Below are 11,256 nucleotides of genomic sequence, written 5' to 3' on the forward strand. Positions count from 1 at the left end.
GCCTGTGTATTTTTGTAAAAAGAAATAGAGCTACCCGTAAAGTCTATCATTTCCTGAATAAACGGCAAAGTATTTGAAAGTTTTTAGTTTCGTCAGGGTAATGTTTGTAGGATGATGCATTCTGCTCTCAGCAGGATGAAATTGAAGTTTTTTGTTTTTCTTTTTTTAATGTGGCAACCGGTGGCATAAACCATTAGGCAGAAACACCATAATGAGCCAGCACAGACAAAGCACCCAATTTCCACGGTGTCGGCTTTCCTCTGGGAGTTCTGGTGATAATGACATAGCTGTTTGTTACTTGGTTCTGAGCTGAATCACGAACACGCAGCCCGAGGCCTCTCTGTCCTCAGTTTCTGGAACAAGAGAACATCATTAGGCCTCATCACTTATCAGACAAGCGTTATTTAATATATCTATTTATTTAAGCTGCCACAAATTTTACTTTACCAGTCACTTATGAATTGCTGAGAAAGACATAATTCAATTTTTCTGCACATTTTTTTCCTTTTCTTTTTTTTTTTATTTTTTTTATTTTTGAGACTACACAAGTCTTGCAAAGATAGAATTAAGGATTACTTACACTATCAGTTGCTTTAAATTCACTTAGTCTTTTAATTGCAATATTTACATAGTGAAAGATAGTTAAAGATATTGACACTGCATGGAATGAATATGACTATTTCCCGTTAAGCAGTTAAAGACGTGCAGTAAGTGCCATGTTCTTATAGACATCATGTAAACCAACCTGCTTGTAGCCCCTTGTGACTAACTGAAACGCAAATATTAGGTTTTCAGTTTTTCTTTCACTGGGCCCTCCATTAGTTTTAGCTTTCTGGCTCGTATCCACACATTTGATGGGGCACTCAGCAGTGAATTTATTGTTTGCAAAATCTCTCAAGCATGCTGGCTTATGAATATTTCATGTGTTTTCCCTTTTATGATATTAGGGGGGAAAAAATGGAGCTGAATAGATTTAATTGTTTTGGAAACTGTTGTGGAGACAGTTTTTATGGTTCTGATTTTTGACTGAACCAATGACAGCCAGAAGTTTACATACACTAATCTCTCGTGTGAATCAAAATGGCAGAATTAAATCTAAAGTTGCTTTCAATGAGCCAAGAAGTTTTGTTTCTGTTACAGAAATCGCTATAACTGCTTTTTTTTTTTTTACTGATGATTTTTATTACAATAAGCTCTTTATGATGGACAGCATCCTTGTTCTTGTTGTAATCTTTACATTTTTCCAATGATTCTCAAAGGATGATATTAACTTTGGACTAACTGTAGCTATTCGTAGAAAGCTTGAATTGATGGATCTTAGAAAGTTGCTGTAAAACTATTCTGTTTTAGTAACCATCAACAAGGTGGATATTTCAGCAAGCCTCATTCCAGGTGGATATTTCACCAGGTTGCATTTTCTAAAACCTTGACATTGTTCACTTTTTTGCTGATAAATTTTAATTTTTAATTTGTGTTTTTGCGTTTTTGTTATTTGTGTTTTGTTGAGAAATGCCAACTGAAACCACTTTCTTCTAACTGGTATTTGTTTTCATTTAGGTTGATCATCATTAGTAAACATAAAATTATTTAAACATACTTTTTAAAATATACATTTAAAAATGTATATTTCAATAAGCCCTAACTTGTCCTTATTTTCTGAGTTTATGTCCATTTCGTTTCACAGATTTATTTAGTTATTTATGCATTCATTCATCTTCGACATGTACTTATTTCTGAGCTACACAACTTAAACTAACATGCGAACAGAAACAATGAGACGTGAAATAATTCCATAATAAAAATGTGACGGAAACACGAATCAAAACATAGTACGTCACAACCAATTCTTCCACACTATTGGTCAGAGTCTATGTTTACTAATATCTGATTGGCTACCTCCTTGAGTTCAGAGGTTAGCTTGTTTGATAACTTGTGCTATAGATAGAGGCGTTTTTTCTGCAGGTTTGTGCTCAGTAGTTCATATTTATTAAAATGTAGAACAGCAGTACCACACAGGTGGAATTTCGCCGATGTATTTAGTCTGTTATCAACCTTAAGCATGTTTTGCGGCAGCCAGTTGAACATGCTGACATTAGCCTTGTAGCTTCGTCCAGTAATTAGCTAGCTTGGTACCAAATGACATATTTTTAAAGCTGACCTTAGCTGGTCGTGGGTTTAAAAGCGGTGTATCAGAGTTATGGCATCCGTCAGGCTTCTGTGTTTGTTCAATGGGAGGGCTGCAGGCTGGAGCAAAACATTAGCCCGGACTGGCTGCAGAAATGTCTGCAGTTCACCTTCAAGGCTGCAGAGCATGTCAGCCTGGGTCATTGATCAGTATGGCTCTAGTGGAGTTTTGAGGCACACAGAAGAAATCCCTATCCCGACTGTTAATTTTGCACATGATGTGATGATAAACGTCAGCGCGGCCAGTCTCAACCCCCTGGACCTGAATATGAGGGGTAAGTGCTATTCTGACATTATCAGCAACAATACAAGACATCATTATTTAAATGAATATGCTTTGCAATTTTTTTTTCCTCTCTAGGGGGCTACGGGGCTACATTGCTTAACTTAAGGAGGGATCCTTTGTCTGTGGTTAACAGCTTCAGTGAGTTTCCACTCATTCTTGGCCGTGATCTGTCAGGTGTAGTAGTGGACTGTGGGTCTGGGGTCACCCACTTTGCTCCAGGAGATGAGGTAAGCACTTCAATACAAATCTGTCTTAGAAAAATGAAGAATATACACAAAGCACCCTTTGATACAAAAATAGAATTCAATCTTCTTTAACATACTGTACCACCCACCCCTTCATTTCTCAACATTTCCCCATGCTACCTTACAGAAGTTCTCCAAGTTTCTCAAACTGTTGGGAACTTTCTTATCCACAGCCCTCTTCATTTGTGACTCCACAGATTTTTTGTCAGATGTTGTTCTGCATTTGGTTATGCTCTGCTCAAACTTAATTTATTTTTTTTTTTTGTCCTGACATACTGATTCTATGACTGGTTGTACCTGTGATGTTAGAAATTTAAATCCCTCTGCTCTCTTAGCAGACATAAAAAATTTAGTCTGAAAATTCACTGCTGTTTGAAAGTATTCATAGTTTTATTCATTTTTGCAAGAAACGGTTACATCTGGGAGAAAAAGCAACTTCAGATCATGATACCACCAGTAGTTGTCAGAAGTTTTTTTTATTTTTTACAATTTATTCAGTATACCTTTACTGTTATCTCTTAGCAGCATCAATTTGTTGTTTTGTTGTTACTCTGTACATGTTTATTTTAAATACTAAAATGTAGAATTTATTTGTACTCTTCTCCCGGTTCATGCATTTGTGCAGTGAAACTTGTAATATTTTGTTATTTATCTCCAAACTATGGGTTTAAAGGAAGTAAATGTCAAAAAAGGACAGCAAAAAAAATTCCCTGATTTAAAAGATTTGCATGATTTTTGTTTGACTTTTACCAAAGAAGATTGAATTCTGAAATGAGATCTGACAAAAGAAAAAATCTCCTTCTTTTTAATCTATTTTTAATCCATACAAGTTTTGAACCTGGAATTAGCCATGCAATGTTACATAACATTTTGAAAAAGGACAATTTAAAATTTCTATTAAAAAGCTATGATGGAACCCCTATTTTATTTTGATTTTTAGGCTTTAAAATAAAGAACAACATAAAACTTTTGAACAAAGAAGATGGATACATTTTTATTTTATGGGATGTTAATATCTGTGGGGAAATTATGTATAAAAAATGAAAGTCTCAGTTTCCAGCTTACTGACAAGAACGATGGATCTAAAAAAAACAAACTAGTACCTTTATTCTGTTGTGGAAATTCGGTGGAATTATTCCATTAAAAAAAAAAAAAAAAAAAAAAAAAAAAGGACAACTGCTAAAACCTACATTTGTTATTATATCTCTCTTCAAGACATTACCGGTACTTGATTTTAGTTATTTATTTTTTATAACTTTTAGCCAAAATTATTAAGAGCCACAGGTGCAAACCTTGATCTAGTCTTCCTACTCCATTTTCTTTTCTACCTTCTGTTTTTGAAGGTCTTAATAAAGTAGTAGAAGTCTCAGTCATACATTTATAATGAGACTAAGCTCAAAAGAAAATTCTGGAGATTTAAATAATAAAAAAAAGTTTGGAATGTTAATACAATGATTTTGAGAAACCCTGAATATTCTTCAGTTACATTCAGGAACAAAGCCCACCACAGATCAGTACGCTTTTCTTTAGACGGTGACACTAATGAGCACCTCAACCTACAGTTTTTGTAACAATCAAGCTGTTGGAGTAATTCTTAATTTGAGGAATAGTCCACAGATTTTCAGTGTGGTTGAGATCAGCAGTTTCCAAAAGCTTAATGCTAACCTGCTTTATCTATTCCAAAACTTATTTTGAAATAGATAAAGCATAGATAATAGATAATTATGTTTGAAATCCATCAGTGTCTTTCTCGATTTGAGATTCAGTTGGGCAATTAAGGGATTGCCCTTTTTTTGATATTCCTTTATCTTTGTACAGTAACCCAGTTTTCACCACTAGCCTCACCAGCATCCTGCCTTACAGTTCATACAGTGTTTTTAAATTCTAAAAGTCATACATTCCGCCTGCCAATGTGGCCAGAAAATTTTATCTTTAAATAATCTGACCTTAAAGCTTTTCTCCAGAAGCCCATAGGGTCGTCCATGTGGGCAGACTGTGAGCTGATCAGCATAAAAAAAAACTGACACAAACAAAAATATACATCAGTCATTTGTAATTTTTTCTTTATTTTACCAGTAATTCACAAACATTTGGAACCATGTTGACACAGCCAAAACCGACGAGAGCCATTTTATCTCACCCCCATTAAACGGCAAGAATTATAATACATAATCAAACCCTCTGATTATGTATTATAATCAGAGGGTAAAGCAGGTTACCCTCTTATTATTCATGGTCCTTTCTTGGAACTAAAAGATTCTCTTTGGTCGGTTCGTACATTAAGGTGACTCATAATAATTACGGACGCCTACTATGTTGTCTCCCACATGTCCACATTAGTGTCTTCCTGTAGGCTGAAATGCAATTTTGCGAATTCGTCTGCATGTGAGCACGATTAAGGAACAGAAGGACACACGGAGATTTCCAGCGACATACTGTTCGCAGCAGTGAGCCGCCCGTTTAAAAATATCCTTTAAAGCAAGTTAATTATGATAAACGGCAGGAACCGTCTTCTCCTGGATGGCTGATTAGGCAGACTAAGACACCATGAGTGGGCGGGTAATTTCAGCTGTGTTCACCTTGTTAAATGTCATGTTGGTCCTCTAGGTGTGGGCTGCTATTCCACCGTGGAAACAAGGCAGCCTGGCAGAATATGTGACTCTGACAGAGTACGAGGTGAGACATAGAGGCTGTTGTATAACATTGGTGCATGCGCTTAAGGTTAATTAGAAGTAATTGTCTGCTTTTCATTGAAAATCTAAAAATGCACTGCAGAAAATATTACTTTGAGTGATTGTGTGTTACGCAGCCCTGCTGTGTAAGCAATTAGGATTAGGTTTGTTTGGTGGCAGTAGCTGCTGTGGCAGTCTAATTGCAGACGCATAATTTGGCCTGTTTTCTTTCTGTGTTGTATTTCTCTCATTCTGCAGCGCCTTGCTTTTGTCGCAGCTCTTTTAGGCTTATTTACGACACTGTTTTTGTTTGCTTTGTTGTAGGTTTCCTGCAAGCCAAAATCACTGAGCCACATCGAGGCTGCCTCCATCCCCTATGTAGCCAACACGGCCTTCTCTGCGCTTGTGAATGCAGGTGGCCTTTGCAGGGAAAGTTCCTTGAATAAAAGGCAAGAAGCTGCATAACATTGGATAAACCTTTCACCTTTCAGAAGCTGTATTTTTTTTTAATTATTATTATTATTTTTATTTAAAGAAAATGTAAGTTATGCCTGATGAGGAAGGAGTCATTTCTGTAAGTTTGTGTGTTAAAATAACTGTAGCTCTTCCTCCTCTTTTCTTCATCAAGGTAATAAACAGAAGATTTATTTTATAACCCAACCAAACCTTATAAAAGTATTAACATCTTAAACGTCTTCAGACAGGGTTTCCTCCAGTAAAGTAGATAAGATAATTAAAATTATTTAACCAGAATTGGGTAATTATTATTATTATCTTTATTCCTCTTCAAACAAGCTTTTCTGAAGAAAACTATTCCCACAGGAAGATGCTGCCACTACTTTGTTTCACTGTGGGGATGGTGTGCTCAGGATGGTGCGCAGTGGAAGATTTCTCCACAACTTTTTACTGAGATTAAATTAAACATAAGTTGGGTCTTAGAGCTGTTGGTTGCCCTGGATGTGCTTTGGTCATGTGAAATCTAAAAAACAAACAAACAAACAAACAAAAAAAAAAACTTTCAAATTTGTGGTTTTAACTTGGAATATGTGTGAAAAACAGCAGCGATTTTTGCGAAACAATTTCAAGGGATTAGGTCATATCTTCCAATCCTACAATTTCCTTTGTACCCCAGGATGATGCGGTTTCTGTTGACAGCATTGCTTAAATGAGTAACACGATAAATAACCTGTTTTTTTTTGTTTTTTTTCTTTGTTCCTCCTCAGAGTTTTGATCACTGGAGCATCCGGAGGTGTCGGAACATTCTCAATTCAAGTACGGTACTCGAATTCATTTTCTGTTGTTTCTGGAACATTTGACTCATTAACCAAATGTTTTTCTCATAAACAAGAGACAAACTTCTTGCTGCCAGTTTACATGTGTTTTTTTTTTTTGTATGTATATATATATATATATATATATATAATTTTCTTTCCAGTTATTAAAAGCTTGGGGTGCCCATGTGACCGTTACCTGCTCTCAGAACGCCGAAGGCCTCGTCAGGGGCCTTGGAGCCGATGAGGTGGTTGACTACACTGCAGGAGATGTGGCTGAACAACTGGAAATGATGGAGAGGTGAAGAGATATGCTTTGACAAAAACATATTTTAACCTATCTTTCAATAAGATTTGGTTATATTGAGCAGCTTGTGGCTGTACCTTTAGGTTTGACGTTATTTTGGACAATGTGGGAGGAGATACGGAGGAATGGGCCACGCGCCTGTTGAAGCCCTGGTCAGGGGCAAAGTATGTAACGCTGGTGTCGCCTTTACTCCTCAACACCGACTCCATGGGGGTGTTGGATGGATCACTTCACGCTGGGCTGACCCTGCACAACAAAGCCTTTCAGGTAAACATGAATCGCTTGAATGATTCTGTGCACAAGTTATCACCTCCAGATGCACATGAGTCTGTATTTGTCATGAGTCCATCAGTTTGGGTGGGGATTCCTGAACAAAAAGGCGTCATGTTTCATGCTCAACGGTGCTGCAAGAAAGTTTAGCTGGGAGTGCACACCTGTTCAGACACCTGAAGTTCCCTCTGCATTTTACTTCCATTCAGTTGATCAGATTAGTTGAAGTTCTGGTACGACAGGGAGGGAGAAATCGTGTCGTCACATGACCAGGCTTCATTGGCTGCCTTTCAGACTGTAGCAGGAAATCGGACCTGGAGTAAGGATTTCAGACTTTGATCTTCTAATTTGGTGAAGGAGTGAAGTTTGAGCTTTTCATGACTGCAATGCATGAATCACACAGGACAGGGTGGAGCAGCTGTGGGGACTGAGTCAAGTTGGCCTGGTCCAGTGAAGGCAGCGATGACGGCCCAGCTGGCCACGGTGGGGCTGGCTGGCTGCTAGTGAGTCTGTGCATGCGAGGAGATTCGACTTGATTGGTGTGTGCGTGTGCGCGTTTTTGCCGCTGACGCAGCAGTATTTGGTATTTGTTCAGATTACAGCCGACTGACTGACTCTCCCCACCAGCAAATACCAGCATTACAGCATGTCTTGCCAAGCCTTCGAGGCCTTTTGTCCATAAGAGCAGCCAGCTGGTCAGTTAGGTGGGGCTCAGCTGCAGCAGCCTCACCACCACCATCTAGCTTTCATCTCATCACATCAAGGAGTTCATAGCACAACTGAGCCCTCTAGTGGTCAATGTGCAGATAGCAGGAACCATGTATGTTTCCTAGATCGACCGGACCTTATTCCAGTCTTTAGGTGATCGGTGTCCTGCAACTTTTAGATGGACTGCTGCTCCTGCTACTCTGACTTAAATAATTTATTTACCTCATCAGCTTGTTATAAACTCAAGATGTCAAGAATCAGTCAGGGACCACTGCTGCAGATGTTAGAGAAGTGTTAAAAACATCCCTTGAATGTCATATAAAGCTTTGAAAAAAAAATAAAAAATCTACTTGCACCTTGAACTGTTTCTATGTTACATCAATGAGCTTTATAGATAAAAACATTTAAGTAATCAAGACGTTTTTTACAAATAAAAATCTGAAATGTGTGCTCTCCAATGTGAAATTAGCCCTCTTTACTTTGATAGACCTCAATAAAATCCAATTTAAAAGTGTAATTCTTCTCTGTATAAATCCAGCTGTTCTGTGGAGGTTTGTAAAAAAAAAAAATGCATCATGGATGCTAATAACCACTGTAAACAGGTCAGAGATAATGTTGTGAAGACATTAAAAAAGAGGTTGTAAAACAGTATTGCAAGCTTTTAATGGGACAAAACTAAAACGGACCATCAAACCTGAACAGTGTGGTGGGAAACTGGTTAGAGTTGTATGGAAGATGGATGAAACGAAATACATGGTAACACTGAAGAAGAGTTGAGACTAAGGATGGAGGTTCACCCTCTACCAAGACCGTGACCGAATGATGTTAGAACGGACCAGTCAAAGTCTAGACCAAACTGGAATTAAGAATCTGTGGCAGTATAGCAAGACTGTGTTGCTGTTCAGAGACCCTCTCTGTCCAATCTGACTGACCCTGAGGTATTATCCCAAGAACAACCAAACGGAGTAGAGACTTGATGCAGTAACTACAGAGAAAGGTGGTTCTTTTGACTTAAAGGGACATGCCACACTTTTCAGTTGTTTTGTAAAATATATTTTTACTTTTTTCTTAAACTATGTCCTTCACTTAACAGTTACTCATTATTTCTATTTCGGTCTATCACCGAAAATCCTGTAAAGTACATTAAAAGTTGTGGTGTAATGTAACAACGTTTAATTAAGAAGGCTCACTATCTGCCATGCAGCAGAGTGCAAACGTTCTTTCTACACGAGTTTAGCTTCTGTATAACTTGTTTTGGAGGCAATGACTTCAGGTCCCCAGTAAAATAAGTAAAATCGGATCACTTTCTTGCTTCGAAACACATTTATTGGATACAGATCTGCTTAAACGCACAAGAGAAGCAACAATTTGACGTCCTAAAATAATGTGGACATCGATTAAGAGGCTATTCATGGCATCGTTTCTTATTAGAAATACCAACGAACCGTTTCATCAGTTGTCCTGATTTGTTTTATTTCTCATTTTTGCTTTCGCTCTGTTTTGCCTCCTAGAACATAACCTGCAGCGGAGTTTTCTACAGGTGGGCATTTTACGCTCCCGACGGTCCCGCCTTGGATGAAGTCAGCCGGCTGGTGGACGCAGGGAAGGTACTGCCTCAGTGCTGCTTTCATATTCATATCATGCGAAGCTGACATTCAGAGCTGTGGGTGCTGACAGAGTAGCACAGTTAGAAATTGCCTGATTTGCACAGCAGCCGCAGCCCGACAGTGTGGACCTCATGCTGCGATGGAGATCATGGAGAGCAGAAATAACGAACATGCCGGGGATTCCCTACATGCCGGTGTTCAACGCTTCCCCGCGGCTCTGTAAATGAGCGAGAATCAAACTCCCGTAGTGCCTCGCTTGGTTTAGCTGGCAGCGAGGCGGCGTGCGCCGCCGGCGGGGGGGGGGATGCGAGTCGGGCGCCAGGAAACTGTGAATGGATTTTAAAACAGTGCTGAGCAGCCAGTCGCCGAGGCGTGTGGACCCTCTGTCCTTTTGTCCTGGGGGGCTTACAGCTTGCCTTACACTCTGACCAGTGGCTGGAAGCTGGGGAGCAAGCACACACACACACACACAAACAACAAAACCCCCACTCACTCACTCACTCACTCACTCACACACACATCCACTATCTGGTCTGTAGTGACGCCATTGCGCCCTCCATTCATTGTTAAAGACAAGAGCTGCTGACCAGAATAACAAGCTGAGCTGCCTGTGCTGGACTAGCAGAGGATTGTCCAGGCTCATCACATTCTTAACCTCTCCCTCACATTTGGCACTGTTAAAGCAGAGCTTATGTTTATTTTCAGTCCTGAATTAAATAAATCACACGTGTATAATTGTATTTTAATTTTCAAAACCTGTCGGTGTTAAAAAGATTAAAAAAAAACAAACAAACTTTTATTTCTAATATTTTGTAAAGCAAAACAAAACATCAGCTCATCACTTTTGACTTTTAAGGCATGTCTCTGTCCAAAAGGCTACATCTATGACTGTACATGTGATCAAATTGATGGATGCACTTTTTTTTGTGAGATTATTTTTCTGCTGTGAAATATTATTTTAAGACCTTGTTATCAGGCCTTAAAATGACTATAACCACTGCAGTTTGTAGTTATAGTCACTGCTTTGCAGCGGGGAGAGACTACTGTGTTCAGTACTGGCTCATTTTATCCTGAATCCACAAAATAGAACCGAGCAACTTCAGTCAAAAACTACAGGATCAGAAGGCAGGGAAATTCCCTCATGAAGCATTTGAATGGAGAAAAAAAAAAAAAAAAAGCCCACTGCAACTCTAGACAGGTTCATAATTTTTCACCCAACACCTACTGAATCGATTCTACTTTAAGCTTCAGAATTTTTCGTTCGTTCCAGATCCTGCCGGTTGTGGAGGCCCAGTTTCCGTTTAGCCAGGTGCCTCAAGCGTTCCAGAAGCTGGAGCAGGGCCACGCCAGGGGGAAGACTGTCGTCGAGGTGGCTGAAGACGCCAAGTACACGGAGGCCGCGGAGTTTGAGCAAAAAGCGCAAGAAACGACACTGCAGCAAAATTGAAGACGAAAATTGCCAAGAGAATCCCTCGTGCGCTTCTTTGACCTTTCACAGTGCTACAATTCACAGCAACAGAGTGTGAACTCCAAATGGGAAAGGTCACGAGCGGAAGAGAAGAGAGAAAGCCAAATGATGTTTTTCTTACAGCGCTCACCTTTCTGCGCCATTTTATATTTACAAACGGTGTTTTAATTATGCTGTGTTCATGCTTTATTGAAATTAAAGTACATTTAAAATGGTGACATTTAAAAGTTATTCCATG

General features: G+C 39.0%; 1 protein-coding gene across 1 annotated transcript; it reads left to right on the plus strand.

Annotated features, from left to right (window-relative positions):
- The first annotated feature begins 1,896 nt into the window (after positions 1-1,896).
- Positions 1,897-11,233, plus strand: LOC103134255 (reticulon-4-interacting protein 1 homolog, mitochondrial). Its single transcript, XM_007546421.2, has 9 exons — positions 1,897-2,459; positions 2,546-2,697; positions 5,323-5,391; positions 5,712-5,836; positions 6,611-6,659; positions 6,823-6,959; positions 7,049-7,232; positions 9,455-9,550; positions 10,821-11,233. The coding sequence occupies exons 1-9, from the start codon at positions 2,198-2,200 to the stop codon at positions 10,995-10,997; spliced, it is 1,251 nt and encodes a 416-aa protein (XP_007546483.1). The 5' UTR covers positions 1,897-2,197; the 3' UTR covers positions 10,998-11,233.
- The last annotated feature ends 23 nt before the right edge of the window (positions 11,234-11,256 follow it).

This window comes from Poecilia formosa, unplaced genomic scaffold (genome assembly GCF_000485575.1).
Source record: "Poecilia formosa unplaced genomic scaffold, Poecilia_formosa-5.1.2 Scaffold1, whole genome shotgun sequence".
Taxonomy (NCBI): Eukaryota; Metazoa; Chordata; class Actinopteri; order Cyprinodontiformes; family Poeciliidae; genus Poecilia; species Poecilia formosa.

Bases quoted from the DNA above. Each gene is read 5' to 3' on its own strand.
- LOC103134255 (XM_007546421.2), top strand. From the start codon at position 2,198: ATGGCATCCGTCAGGCTTCTGTGTTTGTTCAATGGGAGGGCTGCAGGC. The intron at 2,460-2,545 runs GTAAGTGCTATT...TTTCCTCTCTAG, and splicing joins CCTGGACCTGAATATGAGGG to GGGGCTACGGGGCTACATTG. The intron at 9,551-10,820 runs GTACTGCCTCAG...CGTTCGTTCCAG, and splicing joins GGCTGGTGGACGCAGGGAAG to ATCCTGCCGGTTGTGGAGGC.